Below are 20,673 nucleotides of genomic sequence, written 5' to 3' on the forward strand. Positions count from 1 at the left end.
TGCACAAGCTTCCCTTGTGGATCGTTGCCGATGATGGTCCAACACTGCTGGGAAGAAGATGGATGAAGTAAGTCCAAATCTGTTGGAACGATGAAGGCCTCCGGGCCCCGGCAATCGACATCCTATGCAGCCCCAAACTTGGATCTTTCGCAGCACCTGAAAATCCTATCGACCGACTCGACTGCGCGACCACGACACAGACTGCACAACTCAACAGTGAGATGATCCAACCTGAACGACCAGATCTCACCTTCTGGGCTCCAAGGGAAGATCGGCGCAGAAGGTAGATTCCCGGCGTCCGTGGCAGAACCTGGGGAGAGAAGGATCACCACAGCCTACCTCGTGGAGAGAAAGAAGAGGTGAAGCCCCTGGAACCAAGAAGGCTGCGACCAGACCTCGAGGGGCAGCGTTGAGGGAGCAAAATGTGTTAATGAGCAGCAAACCGGATTGGGGTAAAGATTGCAAGGCCCTCTTAATGGAGACCGGCAACCCAAAACAATTAAAGGGACAGTTCCACTCTTGGCACAGTGATGCCAGTGATATTAAAGATAAGAGTGTAATTAATGAATGCAGGAATACAAGTGTACTGTTGAATGGTGATGCCAGCAATGCTAATGGGAGAAATGTAACCAACAAAGGCAAGTATCCAAATGTAACCTTATACAGAGATACTGATAGCACACAAGAAAGTGTTGCAAGTGACAAATGTGAAAGTGTAAAGAGAGGTAACAATGTCGAGTCGGCTAGTTGCGATCGGAGCCAATGTATCATGTATGCTAATGATGGAATGGAAAATTATACCGGGTTCTACATGTATACTGACAATGCCAAAGGTAACCCGCCGTGGGAAACACCCAGGTCCAGCGCACTAGCTGATCATGTAGCCTGTGCTTCCGGGACCAATGTGATGCCCCAAGAAGGGTTCACACACACCCAGTGGGAGCATACCCACTGGAGAACATAAGAACATAAGAATTAAGAACAGGAGTAGGCCATCGAGCCCCTCGAGCCTGCTCCGCCATTCAACAAGATCATGGCTGATCTGGCCGTGGACTCAGCTCCACTTACCCGCCCGCTCCCCGTAACCCTTAATTCCCTTATTGGTTAAAAATCTATCGATCTGTGACTTGAATACATTCAATGAGCTAGCCTCAACTGCTTCCTTGGGCAGAGAATTCCACAGATTCACAACCCTCTGGGAGAAGAAATTCCTTCTCAACTCGGTTTTAAATTGGCTCCCCCGTATTTTGAGGCTGTGCCCCCTAGTTCTAGTCTCCCCGACCAGTGGAAACAACCTCTCTGCCTCTATCTTGTCTATCCCTTTCATTATTTTAAATGTTTCTATAAGATCACCCCTCATCCTTCTGAACTCCAACGAGTAAAGACCCAGTCTACTCAATCTATCATCATAAGGTAAACCCCTCATCTCCGGAATCAGCCGAGTGAATCGTCTCTGTACCCCCTCCAAAGCCAGTATATCCTTAAGTAAGGTGACCAAAACTGCACGCAGTACTCCAGGTGCGGCCTCACCAATACCCTATACAGTTGCAGCAGGACCTCCCCGCTTTTGTACTCCATTCCTCTCGCAATGAAGGCCAACATTCCATTCGCCTTCCTGATTAGCTGCTGCACCTGCAAACAAACTTTTTGGGATTCATGCACAAGGACCCCCGCAGCATGTTGTAATTTCTCCCCATTCAAATAATACTTTTACTGTTTTTTTTCCCCAAGGTGGATGACCTCACATTTTCCGACATTGTATTCCATCTGCTAAACCTTAGCCCATTCGCTTAACCTATCCAAATCTCTTTGCAGCCTCTCTGTGTCCTCTACACAACCCGCTTTCCCACTAATCTTTGTGTCATCTGCAAATTTTGTTGCACTACACTCTGTCCCCTCTTGCAGGTCATCTATGTATATTGTAAACAGTTGTGGTCCCAGCACCGATCCTTGTGGCACACCACTAACCACCGATTTCCAACCCGAAAAGGACCCATTTATCCCGACTCTCTGCTTTCTGTTCACCAGCCAATTCTCTATCCATGCTAATACATTTCCTCTGACTCCGCGTACCTCTATCTTCTGCAGTAACCTTTTGTGTGGCACCTTATCGAATGCCTTTTGGAAATCTAAATACACCACATCCATCGGTACACCTCTATCCACCATGCTCATTATATCCTCAAAGAATTCCAGTAAATTAGTTAAACATGATTTCCCCTTCATGAATCCATGTTGCGTCTGCTTGATTGCACTATTCCTATCTAGATGTCCCGCTATTTCTTCCTTAATGATAGTTTCAAGCATTTTCCCCACTACAGATGTTAAACTAACCGGCCTATAGTTACCTGCCTTTTGTCTGCCCCCTTTTTTAAACAGAGGCGTTACATTAGCTGCTTTCCAATCCGCTGGTACCTCCCCAGAATCCAGAGAATTTTATAGATTATAACGAATGCATCTGCTATAACTTCCGCCATCTCTTTTAATACCCTGGGATGCATTTCATCAGGACCAGGGGACTTGCCTACCTTGAGTCCCATTAGCCTGTCCAGCATTACCCCCCTAGTGATGGTGATTGTCTGAAGGTCCTCCCTTCCCACATTCCCGTGACCAGCAATTTTTGGCATGGTTTTTGTGTCTTCCACTGTGAAGACCGAAGCAAAATAATTGTTTAAGGTCTCAGCCATTTCCACATTTCCCATTATTAAATCCCCCTTCTCATCTTCGAAGGGACCAACATTTACTTTAGTCACTCTTTTCCATTTTATATATCTGTAAAAGCTTTTACTATCTGTTTTTATGTTTTGCGCAAGTTTATCTTTGTAATCTATCTTTCCTTTCTTTATTGCTTTCTTAGTCATTCTTTGCTGTTGTTTAAAATGTTCCCAATCTTCTAGTTTCCCACTAACCTTGGCCACCTTATACGCATTGGTCTTTAATTTGATACTCTCCTTTATTTCCTTGGTTATCCACGGCTGGTTATCCCTTCTCTTACCGCCCTTCTTTTTCACTGGAATATATTTTTGTTGAGCACTATGAAAGAGCTCCTTAAAAGTCCTCCACTGTTCCTCAATTGTGCCACCATTTAGTCTATGTTTCGAGTCTACTTTAGCCAACTCTGCCCTCATCCCACTGTAGTCCACTTTAAGCATAGTTCGCTCGTTTCTGACACAACTTCCTCACCCTCAATCTGTATTACAAATTCAACCATACTGTGATCACTCATTCCGAGAGGATCTTTTACTAGGAGATCATTTATTTTTCCTGTCTCATTACACAGGACCAGATCTAAGATAGCTTGCTCCCTTGTAGGTTCTGTAACATACTGTTCCAAGAAACAATCCCGTATGCATTCTATGAATTCCTCCTCCAGGCTACCCCGTGCGATTTGATTTGACCAATCGATATGTAGGTTAAAATCCCCCATGACTACTGCCGTTCCTTTTTCACATGCCTCCATTATTCCTTTGATTATTGCCCACCCCACCATGAAGTTATTATTTGGGGGCCTATAAACTACGCCCACCAGTGACTTTTTCCCCTTACTATCTCTAATCTCCACCCATAATGATTCAATATTGTTCATTCGAGCCAATATCATCTCTCACAACTGCCCTGATATCATCCTTTATTAACAGAGCTACCCCACCTCCTTTCCCTTCTAGTCTATCTTTCCAAATCATCAGATACCCCTGTACGTTTAATTCCCAGTCTTGCCCACCCTGCAACCACGTTTCTGTAATGGCCACCAAATCATACCCATTTGTAATGATTTCTGCCGTCAACTCATTTACTTTATTTCGAATGCTGCGTGCGTGAGGGACAGCAAACAATGGGCAGCCCAGCCACCACCACTGGCAACCTGCCCCAGATCAGCCCTACCCCCCTGGCCAGCAACAGGAGCAAGAGGCCAGTACCCTCCAACTTTCCCGGCAGAACCTGGGATGACCAGACTTCCACCACCAATGGAGGACAAGGAGCCACACCACCCTGTGGCCCTGCCCACCACTAAACGCCACCACCTATCCATGCAACAATTTCTGTACCTTGCCCATAACAACATGCACTTGCTCCACCACTGCGGAATCCTCCAACAGTGACACCCACATGCTCCATGTATTGGGGAGGGGGCGGGCGGCGGCGGTAGGGGAAGGAGGAATGGATGTTTGCAGCCACGAACACATGGATCACACCCGGCACCCACACAATCCTCACCACAACCCCCCACTGTCCACTACTGATCTCCTCCCCATGTCATGGCAATAAGGACTTGGGAAAGGCTAAGGGGAGTGTGTTATGTATGCATGTTAATGTATGTACTGTAACACTAGGCCACTGAATGTACCTTCACCCTGTATACACTATACCTGTACCACCAGAGGGTGCTGCTGCTGGAGACCTAAGGGTCACCTGTACACTGCAGGTAAGCAAGTATGAAAGGGAGCTCACCTCTTGGTGCCCTCACTCTAGGAGCTGCAATAAAGGACTAAGGTCATTACAGTTCAAGTACTATACCCTTATCTCGTGGAGTCATTATTAGAGTGTTTGCATACACAACAAAACCAATGGCTGTAGTATATTTGGATTTCCAAAAGCCATTTGATTACTACGCAAGATAAGGGTTCATGGAGTTGGGTTAATATATTAGCATGGATAGAGGATTGGTTAACGGACAGAAAATAGGGAGTAGGGATAAATGGGTCATTTTCTAGTTGGCAGACTGTAACTAGTGGGGTGCTGCAAGGATCCGTGCTTGGGCCTCAGCTATTTACAAGCCATATTAATAACTTAGATGAAAAGGACTGAGTGCAATATATCCAAGTTTGCTGTCAATACAAAGCTGGGTGGGAAAATACGCTGTGAGGAGGACACAAAGAGCCTGCAAAAGGATATAGACAGGTTAAGTGAGTGGGCGATAAAGTGACAGATGGAGTATAATGTGGAGAATGAAAGATTATTCACTTTAGTAGAATTTTAAAAAACAGAATATTTTTTTTAAACGGCGAGAAACTATTAAATGTTGATGTTCAGAGAGATTTAGGTGTCCTCGTACAAGAAACAGAGTTACCATGCAGGTACAGCAAATGATTAAGGCGGCCAATGGCATATTGGCCTTTATTGCAAGGGGGTTGGAGTACAAGAGTAAGGAAGTCTTGCTCCAATTGTACAGGGCCTTGGTGAGACCACACCTGCACACCTGAAGTATTGTGCACAGTTTTGGCTTCCTTACCTAAGGAATGATATACATGCTGTAGAGTGGTGCAACAAAGATTCACTAGATTGATCCCTGGGGCAAGAGGGTTGTCCTATGAAGAGTGATTGAGTAACTTGCGTCTGTACTGTTTAGAAGAATGAGAGGTGATCTAATTGAAACACAAGATTCTGAGGGGGATTGACATGATAGGTGCTGAGAGGTTGTTTCCCTAGCTAGTCTAGAACTGGGGGGTATAGTCTCAGGATTAGGGGTCGGCCATTTAAGACGGAATTTCTTCAGGTTTGTGAAACTTTAGAATTCTCCACCCCAAAGGGCTGTGGATGCTCAGTTGTTGAGTATATTCAAGGCAGAGATAGATTTTTGGACTCTAAGGGAATCAAGGGATACAGGAAAGTGGCAGAGGTCAAAGATCAGCCATGATCTTATTGAATGGCGGAGCAGGCTCGAAGGGCCATATGGCCTATTCCTAATTCTTATGTTCTTATGCTGTGGGGGAGAAATCTTTTATTTAATTCAATTGTGTCCAAATAGGACTGAGGTTGTGAACAGGTCTGGTTCAGCCTGAGAGAATGGCCAGAGAGAGGGATTGAATCCGTGGCTAGGGAACAGAGTTTGCGGCGGGGACCGAAGACACTGGCTTCAGTGTTCCAAATGTTTAATTGGAGGAATTTCAGAGCACAGTCTCTCTGGACAAGCTGCTAGAAAAATCCATCTCCTAAAGTTAACCGAGAGATTCCAAAAATTCTAAGCACATCATTTGCATGTTGGTTTCCTTAAAAATTCATTCCCGGAACATGGGCATCACTGGCAAGGCCAATATTTAGTGCCTATCCCAAGTTACCCTTGAGAAGGTGGTGATGCCCTTCTTGAACCACTGGTGAAGGTGTTCCCGCAGTGCTGTTAAGTAGAGAGCTCCAGAAATTTGACCCAGCAACAATGAACGAACAGCAATATATGTCCCAAGTCTGGATGGTGTGGGACTTGGACGTGATGGTGTTCACATGCACCCAGGTGACATGTTACGGTTTATCCTATCCCCTCCAGATTGCCTCTTTGAAAGCCGAACAAATTTGCTGCTGATTGTGCCTGAAACTGAGGGTACCACTGTTAAACAATGTGAACTAGGAAACAGACTTAAGAAATCAGCAATGTGCACAAGCTCACAGACCAGCATTGACATAGAAACATTTTTAAAAATATACAATTTTTATTTTCCATCGCACAGAAAAAAAAGCAACTCTTACTACACAAATTGTGTCACAAAGAAACCTGATTAATCCAGAGAACAGTAATAGACAATACATTTTTAAAAAGAGGCAACTTGTATAATCATAGCACTCCAGTAATTAACTTGTATATATTAGTGTAAACACAGACAAGATTAGAAATGCCAAGCTCTTAATCAGTTGGTAAAGGAGAACTTGCATTTATATAGCGCCTTTCATGACCTCTGGACATCCCAAAATGCTTCACAGCCAATCAAGTATTTTTGAAGTGTAGTTAATGTTATAATGTAGGAAACACGGGTAGCCTTTCTGAAAGGGAAAGTTTTGGCTGGAACCCAAGTTAAGCACACCTCTCTTTCAGATGCCGACTGGCCTGCTGTGCGTATCGGTAATCCTAGTGGGACAGATATACTGTGGAACTGACAAAATATCTAAGAAACGCAGGCTGCATTGTATAGCCTGCATGCTTTTGCTTTCAGTACAGCTTTTTGTTGTACGTTGAAATATAAGGGGTACATTTTTAGGAGGCCTCGAAAGTCCTATATTGATGCCAACTTCTCTGTCAACTTCACCACTATGGAGTTGGGGGGAGGGGAAAGAGTACCAATTGCAGTCCGGGTGTATTCCGAGACCTGAGCAAATGAAAGGGGGTCATCTGCAGTTGTACCTATGTTTCTGAGAAGTTGCTTACAGACCCAATATTGTCAAAATCCACTCTCTGGACCAAAGAGGGTGTGGTGCAGAGACCCAAACAAGGGGAGAGGGGAATTATTCCACAAGAAACTCAACTTCCCTTATTTGAGCAGCACACACAAAACCAGCGTCAGTAAGTTTTTTGTCACCCAACTTCTGTTTATACATTCATACTCAGCAAAGCATCATGGAGTGCAGAGTTTGGAATGAACTACCTAATCCCATCCCAGAAACTCAAGCAAATATTTAGGCTGACACTCCAGTGCAGTACTGCACTGTCGGAGGTGCCGTCTTTCGGATGAGAGGTTAAACCAAGGCCCCGTTTGCCCCCTCAGGTGGACGTACAAGAGCCCATTGTACTATTTCAAAGAACAGGGGAGTTATCCCCCGGTGTCCTTGCCAATATTTATCCCTTAATCAACATAAGAAAAAAACATTATCTGGTCATTATCACGTTGCTGTTTGTGGGGAACTTGCTGTGCGCAAGTTGGCTGCCGTGTTTCCCACATTACCACAATGACTGCACCTCAAAAAGTACTTCATTGGCTGTAAAGCACTTTGAGACGTCCGGTGGCGGAACAGGCTCGAGGGGCTAGATGGCCTACTCCTGTTCCTAATTCTTATGTTCTTATAAATGTAAGTCTCTATGTTTATATATATAGCTCTGGAAATCTGTGGCTGGAATAACACTGCTGTTCATGGGCACTCACACCAACATGGAGAGAACTCCTGGAGAAAGTCTTACATCGGGGCATTCGGCGTCCCATGTTACACTGACTTTTTGTGTGTTGACGCGTACCCCAAACTGCTGCACAGCAATGCAGAGGTGGCGGTATAACTGCACTCTCGCGCAGGTGGGCTGGAACACACCCAAAGCTAACGTCCAAGGTGTGGTCTGCTTTATTGGAACCTGTGATGGACCATTATGGCGATTGGTAAACAATTTGTAACAGCAGGTCCACTGCAGGAGGGATTTAAAATGGTTCTACCTATCTTTTCACCTCCTCGCGTTCCATCGTCAGCACTGGGATGGTGGGTGCATGATTCTGACTGGGTTTCAGATTTCACTCGGGGTTTCAATTATGCTGCTTTCTGCAGATAAACTTTGACATAAGCACTGGGAACCATGGCTCAGTGGTAGCTCTCTCGCCTCTGAGTCACAAGATGTGGATTCAAGCCCCACTCCAGGGACTTGAGCACATAATCCAGGCTGATACTCCCCAGTGCAGCACTGAGGGACTGCTGCACTGTCAGAAGTGCCTTTCGGATGAGACGCTAAACCAATGCCCTGAATGCTCTCTCAGGTGCACATAACACATTACATGGCAATACTCAAAAGAGCAGGGAGCAGGGGGGGCACTCCTATTCATCAACCAACGTTATAAAAACAGATTATCTAGTCATTATCACATTGCTGTTTGTGGGAGCTTGCTCTGCACAAATTGGCTGCTGCATTTCCTACAACAGCGACTGCACTTCCAAAAGACCTCATTGGCTGTAAAGCGTTTTGGGACCTCCCTAGATAATGAAAGACGTTGTATGAATGCAAATCCTTTTACAAAGAAAAAAACCAGTTTGAACCATAAAGAGGACTCGGAGTGATGGCCTTCAGTGAAGTACTTCATTAAACGTTGTACAAGAGCAGCCGTCTATGTCTGTTTTTTTATGAAACAGTTTGCTTCATGCCAATGAAATTTGAACTGAAGAAATCACCTGTATACCCTGAGAAGCAGCTTGCGTTTTCTTTTCTTTATTTTTAAAAAAAGTGTTTGAAAATAAATTTTTAAGCGACAACGGTACAAAAACACTCGTGATGAAACAGCCGAGCTATTTGAAGCACCGACTCCAATATTAAGCAGCGATCTTTGCTTTTTGTACAAAATTCATCGCAGGTTATTTGGGCACAATCTTGATGACAAAACACCAAGCAGGTGTTTAGAAGGGTCCTCCCACCCCCTCCCCAAGTTTATCGATAAGGATATTTGTCCAGTTACAATAGAGGTCACCCATTTAAAACAGAAATGAGGAGGAATTTCTTCTCTCAAAAGGGCTGTGAATCTGTGGAATTCTCTACCCCAAAGAGCGGTGGAGGCTGAGTCATTGAATATATTCAAAGTGGAGAGAGAGACAGATTTTTGAATGATAAGGGAGTCGAGGGTTATGGGGAGCGGGCAGGGAAGTGGAGCTAAGTCCATGATCATCCATGATTGTATTGAATGGCGGGGCAGGCTCGAGGGGCCGAATGGCCTACTCCTGCTGCTATTTTTTTATGTTTTTATATAATAAGTTCAACGCAAAGTCTAAACCAGGATCTGGTGGAGAGGATGGGGCAAAAGGGTTGCCATGCCACAGGCCAGGTATCCCATGTGGCGAATGTTCAACCTGTCAGAGCCACACATTCCCATCACAGGGATGCAAGCAGCAACAAAACAATTGGGAACAGAAGGCACCAGAGACACCCTCTTGCACCCACGCAAAGGAACAGCATCGTTAGATGCCTTTGAATCGATCACTTGTCATAGGAGGGAAGAGTGCTGGGAATCCAGGGTGAGCACCCCCTACCCCAACCATTCCTCCAACCCCTTCCCCCCCAAAACATGCATCCTGTTCACCACCCCACCACTTCAGAAAAACCTATCGCACATCTGAGGAAAGCCTTCTTTTCCAAAGTGGCACAGTGGATACAAAATCAGCTTCACCACTAATGTGCATTTAAACACAGGTGGAAGCACTTTGGGCCATCTCAACTGAACCCTAGTGGACATCAGACCTCTGTACAAAACCGGCCCGTGATTTAGCACTAACTGGGCCATTTTAGTCAGTGAAGCTACAAGTGTGGCCAAAGTGTGACAAATGGAAATGCCTCGGCTTGTGGGATTACAAAAACGCTGATGAGCTTAAATCTGAATCTGCCCCGAGCTGTATCTGACCTGACACAAGCTCCTTCGGCTGGATATCAAGCAAGCAGGCTGCAGAAAACACAAACCCTCAAATCGCTTTTCGTGGAGAACGCAGGGCACTGCAGTTTAGGTTTAATCTTCCACTGAGGCTGAGTGTGTCAAGAACATTTAAATGGTCGTGCACACAACACTCACCATCAGCTACGGGGCTGGGACCTGAACTCACAAGGCCACTTGAAGCAAGTTTCTCAAATGCCATTTAATTCATCAGAAAGAAAAGTTACCTTGACTCGAGTTTTGATGTACCACAGGAAAAGAGGCTTCACACCAAAAAACAACAGGATACGCAGTCAACCCTATAACCGAGAAAGACATCCTACAGGAATGGCTCATTCGTGGCGGCGCAAATTGATTATAGAAATAGAATCACAGAATTGATGGGCATTTATTAACAGAAAAAAATAAACCCAATCACCATAGGATGCTCCCCGTTAAACCATCTGCAACACAGCTTTTCCTTCCAGGAAAATACTCAGTAAATAAATGCACAATCATAAAAACACTTCTATAATGTATTTAAGGTAAAGGAAACATGCTATGGTACAGTTATCCTTTCAAATGGGCCTGGTTATCAGCACTTTATTTTCTGTTCCGAGGGAGACACTAAAGTTATTTTCTTCCTATTCTTTCCCTGGATGGTGACCCCCAGAGCAAGAATTATCCTGAGCCCCAGGGCATCGGTCAAAGCTGCTCTTGAACCAGCCACTCGGGACAATTCTCACCCCCCCCACCACCCGCTCCACGCCCCAATCATCACCCTTCACCATCGTTCCCACCAGCAAGTGATGTCAGTGTTGGGAGCAGCGATGTGATACTGCCACCCTACTTATTCTATTGAGTGAAAGAGACACAAATGCAATTAAAGTCCAGGTGCCCCTGCTTCTCATCCTTCATTGTATTTATACAGCATAAACAATTCCTAGAGAAATAAACTTCCGTGGAGTAGTCTTTTTTCTAAAATATAGTTATTTTTAATTTTGCAGAGGCACTGACACAGAGGAACATGTTCATGCTGCTGTGCAAAGTTACCAGAAAGAAGATGCAACAGACTCAAACATGACATTATGAATGCGATTTATCAGACATTTAGCTGGAGTGGAAAAATAACAATACCGCCCCCAACCATGGCCTAAAACAAGACCAAGGGAGGCAATCAACACATAGATCCAGCTGTAGAGCTGCCACCTTTCCCTGGGGGCGAGTAGGAACTAATCACTTGTGGGCTGTCTCGGGATACCACCAATTATTAGTGTAGTTCAGAAATAAAAACCACTCCCATGCTCCTGTACCCCAACTCAAAGAAAACAAGGATTAGTGATGTTCATGCCCTCAAGTGACCCAAGGCCACTACATGACACCAAATAAATCACTGCAAAAGTAGAGCTTTGGTTCAAAGACCATGGGGTAGACATTCAACTCTCCGCCCGGGGAGCAAGAATCGTCGGGTATCAGCCGCCTCCTTTGGAGACTGCTCCATTTGCACTTCCCTTCATTTCAGTGGAAATAAAACTTGGGCTTTTTCTATAACGGGTTGGACGATCTGCAATGTCAGTTTTACGCTCGGAGGATGTTAAATATCTCCCCCCCACGTGTTAGTATAACTGAACGGAAAGCAGTTACACGCCTAGCAGCTGTTGTGCAGCCTGCAGTATAATTGGCATCCAAGTTATTCCGACTCAACTCAACAAATGCGCACTGGCTATTTCCATTGCTGAGGGCCGGGGGGGGGGGGGCATTAATGTTGGGTGCAGACTCCCTCTTTCCAGCCGCCTTTCCTGCTTCAAACATCATTTTCAAGCCAAAGGGCGGCTGACTCACTCCAAATCCTCCGCAGGGCTCCAACACCAAACGCCTCGACCCTGCCTCCTCGCTGGCAAGCAGTGGCCTCCACCTTCCTCCGTTTTGCCATGGCGAGGCTGGTGCTGAATGCCTGACTCGAGGCGGCTTACCTCTGCCATGGCAGCACAGACAAGATCAGGAGCATGTGTGGGGGGGGGGGGGGAAAACATGGCCTGGCACCACTTAATGCTGCACAACGGGGCACCCACCACAGTACTGCCCGCTATCAGTGCCCGATCAAATATCCGCAGTAAAAATGAGATGAACCGTGTCCGTCATGGGGACAAGGCTTCCGTACCCAAGCTTTCCACTGAGAAACCACCCAAGGTTCAGCTCGTGGCACCGCAGGTGAAACAGCGCACTGAGAAACTGAAGGGGAAGCAAGCTGGGTAACATGGTATCTCCCTTTTCTTGATGCAACATAAGGTATTTAAGCATTAACATTTTAATAAAAAGCTTTGTTACTTGACAGAGTTTAAAAAAATGTTTTGCTTGTAACTCAGCTGCCACAAAACTCTTCCATTAATAAACAGCAAGAGATCTGTTCGCCTTAGCGGGAGCTCTTCCTCAGGATTGAGTTCGGGGCAAAAGATCATGATTTAATTCGGGGTTTGGCTCACCCGTGACTCATCATTCATGGATTCTGGACTCGTACGGTTGGGACGGACGAGTATAATAGGGGTGGTTGGGGGTTTAGTGCAAATGATTAAACTTTACCTTTCAAACAACTCCTTCCCCCCGCCCCCCCCCCAGATCACTTCCCGCCCCCTTCTGGATCGCAGCCCCTCTCCTCGATCTGGCGCACGGGCGCCACCGGGAGCACAACGTGCGCGATGCGGCTCCACAGGCCGCTCAGCTTGTCGGTGTCCATGCCTTCGCTGCCCTCGGAGGCGGAGAACCGCCGTTTGAGAAAGTCGCGGACCTTCACCTCCACGACCCCCAGGCCCACACCCGGGGGCAGCCGCTCCTCGTCCAGCAGGACGGTGATCAGCAGGGCCACGCCCTTGTAGGCTGCGTTCTCGTGGTCGCAGTACTTGTAGAAGATCAGGGTGGATGGTGGGGGAAGGTCCTGGAAGTGGTGGACCACCGCCGCCTTGCTGCCCCCGTCGAAGCCACTTGACAGCCGCGTGTCCACCTCCAGCTTCACCGCGTCGCTGTCCCGCCCGCTGCCATCGGCGGCATCGACGTCCACCACGGCGCTGGCATTGAGGGCTGAGGAATAGGCGGCAGCCAGCCGGCGGGCTAGGCACCTCATGGTCCGCTCTCCGTCCCACCCGGCCGCAAACATCAGGATGGCGGGCTTGGCGTGCCGGGTCAGGTTGATGTGGTTGCGTAGGGTGATCCGGCTTCTCCTCCACAGCGCTGACTGCTGACCCTCGAACAGGGCCTCCACCCGCTCAAACTTGTCCAAGAATTCCGTCAGCGCCGTCGTTTTGGCCAATGCCGCAGCCCGGGGTTTGTTCCCGAGGAGGAGGAACAGCGCAAAGCCAACCACTACTGCAATCATTACAATCAGGGCTGCATACGTGCTCAAGGCATCAGTGGTGCCTGCAGAGGAATGAAAAAGACACAAAAAAAAAAATCACTGACTGTTCAAATAACCTGAAGTTGAAATTACAGGTTTGCACTGGGTTCAGTACCTGAGACTATACACCTGTATCTCTCAGTGTGGGATCTCCGAGCTCAGAGACCACACCTGCATCTCAGTGTGGGATATCTAGGTGCTGAGACCACACCTGTATCTCAGTGTGGGATATCTAGGTGCTGAGACCACACCTGTATCTCAGTGTGGGATATCTAGGTGCTGAGACCACACCTGTATCTCAGTGTGGGATATCTAGGTGCTGAGACCACACCTGTATCTCAGTGTGGGATATCTAGGTGCTGAGACCACACCTGCACTAGTTGCAACTCAAATTCTAACTAAAATCTTTTAAAAACATTTTGTACAAGGAGAAACTCAAATCAGCAACATCAGATTTTAAGTGCTTAGCAAACTGGTTCACAATTGCTTCGCCCATAGCATGCTTCAGTTGCCACAAAATACTATGGAATAAACCCGTTCCCACTGTCCTACACCATACCAGCACATCTGGGTTATTAATGCACAACTCTGCCATTAATAAAGGGACCAATTTACTGTCAGCACAGTCTCCTGTAGGCTCTTGACAGTAAATGGGATTGAAAATGCACATGACAAGATTACAATTGAACAGATGCATGCAGTATTAGCACAAATTGCTACATGGTCTTGAAGCAATTTTGTCTGCTTCGTAAAGGTCTCGTTGGGAAGGTATCGTTATAGGGTTGTGTTTGACTCAAGTAATACGGAACAAGAACGAGGCCCTGGAGGCCCGAGAGCTCGGGAGGTCAAGATTCCTACAAGTAGGAGGCCCAGAGGTCGGCGAGGAGTTCACAGCCCACATCCAGGCAGCTAAGTGATTGGTAAGTATCTCTCTTTCTGTTTTATAAATCAGATAAATCTAATTAGAGAGATAGCAGGGCAGCTCAGTCCTGTGGAGTGCTTGTCCTGTGGCAAAGGGTAATGGATGATGGATGTTTTTGTGACTGGAAGGATGTTTCCAATGGGGTTCTGCAGGGCTCAGTACTGGGTCCCTTGCTTTTTGTGGTATATGTCAATGATTTAGATTTGAATATAGGGAGTATGATTAAGAAGTTTGCAGATGACACTAACATTGACTGTGTGGTTGATAATGAAGAGGAAAGTCATGGGCAGCAGGAGGATATCAATCTACTGGTCAGGTGGGCAGAGCAGTGGCAAATGGAATTTAATTCGGAGAAGTGTGAGGTAATGCACTTGGGGCGGGCTAATAAGGAAAGGGTATACACATTAAATGGTAGGCCACTAATAAGTGTAGATGAACAAAGGGACCTTGGAGTGCTTGTCCACAGATCCCTGAAAGTAGGCCAGGTGGATAAGGTGGTTAAGAAGGTATACGGAATGCTTGCCTTTATTAGCCGAAGCATAGAATACAAGAGCAGGTAGGTTATGCTTAAATTGTATAAGACTTTGGTTATGCCACAGCTGGAGTACTGCATGCAGTTCTGGTCGCCGTATTATAGGAAGGACGTGATTGCATTGGAGAGGGTGCAGAGGAGATTTACGAGGATGCTGCCTGGAATGGAGAATCTTAGCTATGAGGACAGATCGGATAGGCTGGGTTTGTTCTCCTTGGAACAGAGGAGGCTGAGAGGAGTTCTCATTGAGGTGTATAACATTTTGAGGGGCCTGAATATTGTGGATAGCAAGAGCCTATTTCCCTTGGTGGAGGGGTCAACTACAAGGGGGCATAGTTTTAAGGTGGTTGGTGGAAGGTTTAGAAGTGATTTGAGGGGAAGCTTCTTCACGCAGAGGGTTGTGGGGGTCTGGAACTCACTGCCTGAAAGGGTGGTAGAGGCAGAAACCCTCACCACAGTTAAAAAGTGCTTGGATGGGCACTTGAAGTGCCGTAACCTGCAGGTTTACAGACCTAGAGCTGGTAAGTGGGATTAGAGTGGATAACCACCTGTTGGCTGGTGCAGATACGATGTTAAGTACTTCAGGGAATCGAATACGGCCAGGGAGATTTCCTGGATTAGTTTCGATCGCCTGGATGGGTCGGAGAGGAATTTTCCCAGATTTTTTTCCCCAACTGGCCTGGGTTTTTATCTTTTTTTTCCTCTCCCAGGAGATTGCATGGCTCCGGTTGGGGTGGAGTGTAAAATGTTGCGATACATGAGGTATCCCAGTTGTGTGGAGTGGACTGGTTGGACCGGATGCTCTTTACCTTTGCAGCGTTGTTCATTAGTTTATATGTAACCTTCAGGCTGCTGACCGAGGGCCGTGTGTCCCTTTGTCGGCCGGCATGGACACAATCGGCCGAAATGGCCTCCTTCTGCGCTGTAGATTTCTATGTTTCTAAGAAGAACTACGTAAAATCGATAATTACACAACTAACCACAGTTGGCTTCAGTGGTAAATGAACAGAAACGAATCACCACAAACCTCGGACAATTTCTGCTAAGTGTTAAATAGAGCTGGCCGGTCATTCCCCAAGTACTTTACTCTTCTATACCACATTGTGCATGTTCCTAGATGTCTACCCCCACCTCTGACTCCCTTTTCCCTGTCTCCATGGTTCCCTCTGTAACTGGAGGATAGGGTTGTTTGCAACAACCTTTACGCTCATTCTCAATTCCCTCACAGAAGTTTCCTTCTCTTTCCCACCCCCTCCCAAAATAAAATCTCTGCACGTGTATGCAACAAATCCAAAATAAAGTAGAACACTTCGAACAGATGCATTTGGGTGGAATCGTTCAATATTTGAGAGGGGTGAAACCTTGAATAGAACCCTGCACCATTTTCAATTGAGAGTTGTCTTGACCTTTTATAAAATGAAGATGTTGTGACACAGAAGCAATTCCTGAACTTCCTGTGTATAGTTGCACAGTGCTATCTTTCATGGCTAACCAAAAAATGGCCATAAACTCACCCCACATTAGAAGTGGATTCACACTCTCAATCATGCTGGCTGTAACAGAGCTTCACGCCTGACCCATCAGAGTACAGGATACCAGGTTCACACTTCCTCCAGCAAATACCAGTTTTAACAGGGGTTAACACTGTGCTGCACATGCTACATACTTCTCAGTGAAGCCCAAGGGCTCAGTAGGTTTTTACTTTGTAATTTCAGTCGGGCTTGTGTCAGCTGCATTTTCAGCATCATTCTCTTTGGCATAAACTCTATGTAGACCAACTGGATAAATCTGAGCAGGTTTTGTTTATACCTTCCTGTGCTGGTCTTCTGTCCCGTTCTCCTTTCTTCGGTGAAGGTTCTTTGCGCGGCAGCACTGTCAAGTACAAAAAAAACAAGGCCGCTGAACGAAGTAAACCTACCCCCACCTCCCTGCGACGTCATGAACACAGACATACTCAATCAACAAACCCAATCACTCTGCTGTGTGCTGAACACAGATAGGTGAAGCCAATTTCATTCAGTTAGCTGGAATAATTGTCACTGTATTCACACACAACACACAGGTAGAGAATAACCCCTTTATTATGTGAGGTTATCCACTTTGGTAGGAAAAATAAAAAAGCAAATTATTTAAATGGGGAGAGATTACAAAATGTGGTGGTACAGGGGATCTGGGGGCTCCTAGTACATGAAACACAAAAAGTTAGCATGCAATACAGCAGGTAATTAGGAAGGCAAATGGAATGTTGGCCTTTATTGCAAGGGGGATAGAGTATAAAAGTAGGGAAATCCTGCTGCAGCTGTACAGGGCATTGGTGATGCCACACCTGGAGTACTGCATACAGTGCTGGTCTCATTATTTGAGGGATATACTTGCATTGGAGGCAGTTCAGAGAAGGGTCACGAGGTTGATTCCCGAGATGAAGGGGTTATCTTATGAAGAAAGCTTCAGCAGGTTGGGTCTATACTCATTGGAGTTTAGAAGAATGAGAGGTGATCTTATTGAAACGTATAAGATTCTGACGGGGCTTGACAGGGTAGATGCAGAGAGGATGTTTCACCCCGTGGGGGAATCTAGAACTAGGGGGCATCGTTTCAGAATAAGGGGTCGCCCATTTAAAACGGAGATGAGGCGGAATTTCTTCTCTCAGTGGGTTATGAATCTTTGGAATTCTCTGCCCCAGAGAGCTGTGGAGGCTGGGTCATTGAATATATTTAAGGTGAAGATAGGCAGATGTTTGAAAGTTAAGGGAGTCAAGGATTATGGACTCTAGAAAAGAGAAGTCTTCCAAATGAAAAAACAAAACAACGAAACATGAGCCGAAGTGGTAACAAGAGTCACAACAGCCTGTCCTGCTTTACCTGGAGTTACTGGCTTGGAATCGGCTTTAGCTGGTGACAAATTCCCATCATTCTTTTGGCCTACAGGAAAGGAAGAATTACAAGAGTTAATAACAGTATCTCCGAGTAAGTGTACAAGGTGAGATCACGATTGTGAAGAGAACTGTAAACCTAAAAACCCTTGATGGATAATTTCAACCGGACAGCCAGACTGAATCTAAAACTACACAATGTATAAGTCCGGACTTCAATTCTTAACTAGACAAAAGCTGGTTCAACATCATCTTCACCCTCTGCATTAATTTATTGGGAGAAAAAAAAAACTCAGATTAATTCAAAATACAACCCCAGATGTTCCTTTTAAGAAAACAGCAAGGAGTTTGCTTACTGCGACAAGGGAATCTGATGGAGCACAAGACCAGTTCGCTTTACTTTCAATTGCGAGCCCTGGATCTAAAAGTAGACAAATTGATATAAAAAGACCCTCTCCCACCCTTATTAAAATTGATAAAGTTTAGGTAAAACTGCATGAATTTATTAAGTCAGGATAACCCATCTACACCGTGTCTCAGCCCAACTATTTTAGGTAGAACAAGGGGACAATAGATATGCTACAAAGTGCCCCATTCTGCAACATTCAGACAAGCTGAATATATCTGCTTTAACTAATACCATATACAACTAATACTACAATGGCTGGGTTCGCAACAATCCAGCAATTGTTTACAGCAATCCAGGCTACTGAGGGAAATTTTACAAAAAAACCCCACTGAAGCTTCCTCTGATTGCAGTGCCAACCAGTGAATGCAGGACCTGGCCTGGGGTAATAAATGAGCACTACCATCAACAATCTCGACTCTGACCTCCACAGTCCAAGTTTCGTCTGGCAACACATCGGGTGTAATGGCTGGGGGCACGGTGATCTTTGAGGAGGCATTATTTCAGTGAGTCATTGAGAAGATGCCATGTAGTATGCATCTACACCATTGCAGCTGTTCAAAACACCATTTTAATATAGCAGCAGGCTCCATTCACCTACTAAAAACTGATCACTGTTAAATCACTTGTACAAATTACAGCTTCATAAGGAGTTTTATGAGAAGTGGATCAATGCATTAGCAAGGCTGCCTGTTAGAAGTTACAGGTTAATTTAAACCGAATGCCCTGACCAATGAGGGTCATTTGAATGAAACATTAAATGCCACAGCAAGGAAGAAGGAAGACTTGCATTTATATAGTGCCTTTCATGACCACCGGACATCCCAAAGCGCTTTACAGCCAATGAAGTGTAATCACTGTTGTAATGTAGGAAATGCAGCAGCCAATTTGCACACAGTAAGATTCCTCAAACAACAATGAGGTAGCAATCTGCTTCAGTGACATTGGTTGAGGGATAAATATTGGACAAGGCATGAGGGATAACTCCCCTGCTATTCTTCGAAATATTGCCATGGGATCTTTGTTATCCACCTGAGAGCGCATATGGGGCCTTGGTTTAATGTCTCATCCGAAAGACTACACCCCTGATCAGTGCAGTACTGAGGGAGTGCTGCACTGGAGTGTCAGCCTAGATTGTCGCACTCAAGTCCCTGGAGTGGAACCAGCTTGAACCCACAATCTTCTGACTGAGGCGAGGATGCTACCAACTGAGTCACTGGCTGACACAGCAACCAAGAAGAAGGTGAAGAGCATAAGAATACAAAGAGGTTATTCAGCTGATCAAGCCTGTTCTGCAATACATCATAGGCAGTCCCTCGAAATAGAGGAAGACTTGCTTCACTCCAAAAAAAGAGTTCTCAGGTGACTGTACAGTCCAATACAGAAATTACAGTCTCTGTCGCAGGTGGGACAGACAGTCGTTGAAGGAAAGGGTGGATGGGGGGGGGAACTGGTTTGCCACACGCTTCTTCCACTGCCTGCGCTTGGCGACGAGACTCGAGGTGCTCAGCGCCCTCCCGGATGCTCTTCCTCCACTTAGGGTGGTCTTTGGCCAGGGATTCCCAGGTGTTGGTGGGGATGTTGCACTTTGTCAAGGAGGCTTTGAGGGTGTCCTCTGCCCACCTGGGGCTCACTTGCCGTGTAGGAGTTCCAAGTAGAGTACTTGCTTTGGGAATCTTATGTCCAGCATGCGGATAACGTAGCCCGCCCAACAGAGTTGGTAGAGTGTGGTCAGTGCTTCGATGCTGGGGATGTTGACCTGATCAAGAACACTGACGTTGGTACGTCTGTCTTCCCAGGGGATTTGCAGGATTTTGCGGAGGCATCATTGGTGGCATTTCTCCAGCGATTTGAGGTGTCTATTGTATATGGTCCACGTCTCAGCCATTCAGGAGGGCGGGTATCACTACAGCCCTGTAGACCATAAAGCTCGGTGCCAGATTTGAGGGCCTGATCTTGGAACACTCTCTTCCTCAGGCAGCCGAAGGCTGCACTTGTGTACTGGAGGCAGTGTTTGAACCTCGTCGTCAATGTCTGCCCTTGCTGATAGGCTCCCGAGGTATGGAAAGTGGTCCACCTTGTCCAGGGCCACGCCGTGGATCTTGATGACTGGGGCGGGGGGGGGGGGGGGTGGTGGCAGTGCTGTGTGGCGGTGTCAGGTTGGTGGAGGACCTTTGTCTTACGGATGTTTAGTGTAAGGCCCATGCTTTCGTACGCCTCGGTGAAGATGCCAACGATGATTTGGGAGTTCAGTCTCTGAATGTGCGCAGACGCAAGCGTCGTCCGCGTACTGTAGTTCGATGACAGAGGATGGGACAGTTTTGGATCTGGCCTGGAGGCAACAAAGGTGAACATGTTCCCACTGGTTCTACAGTTTAGTTCCATTCCAACAGGGAGCTTGTTGAGTGTGAGGTGGAGCATTGCAGCGAGGATTGGCTCGATGACGCAGTCTTGCTCGACTCCGGTTCGGCAGGATCACGGCT

General features: G+C 46.3%; 1 protein-coding gene across 1 annotated transcript in view; it reads right to left on the reverse strand.

The window, feature by feature from the left end:
- Nucleotides 1-10,843: 10,843 nt before the first annotated feature.
- LOC139268177 (torsin-1A-interacting protein 2-like) overlaps nucleotides 10,844-20,673 on the reverse strand; it is a 31,630-nt gene continuing 21,800 nt past the window's right edge. Inside the window, exons 6-8 of the mRNA XM_070886229.1 lie at nucleotides 17,774-17,833; nucleotides 16,722-16,784; nucleotides 10,844-13,481 (exon numbers count right to left, since the gene is read on the reverse strand). Of these exons, the coding sequence (XP_070742330.1) occupies nucleotides 12,688-13,481; nucleotides 16,722-16,784; nucleotides 17,774-17,833 (917 nt within the window). The 3' untranslated portion in view covers nucleotides 10,844-12,687. The remainder of the gene's footprint in view (nucleotides 13,482-16,721; nucleotides 16,785-17,773; nucleotides 17,834-20,673) is intronic.

This window comes from Pristiophorus japonicus, chromosome 8, assembly GCF_044704955.1.
Source record: "Pristiophorus japonicus isolate sPriJap1 chromosome 8, sPriJap1.hap1, whole genome shotgun sequence".
Lineage (NCBI taxonomy): Eukaryota > Metazoa > Chordata > Chondrichthyes > Pristiophoridae > Pristiophorus > Pristiophorus japonicus.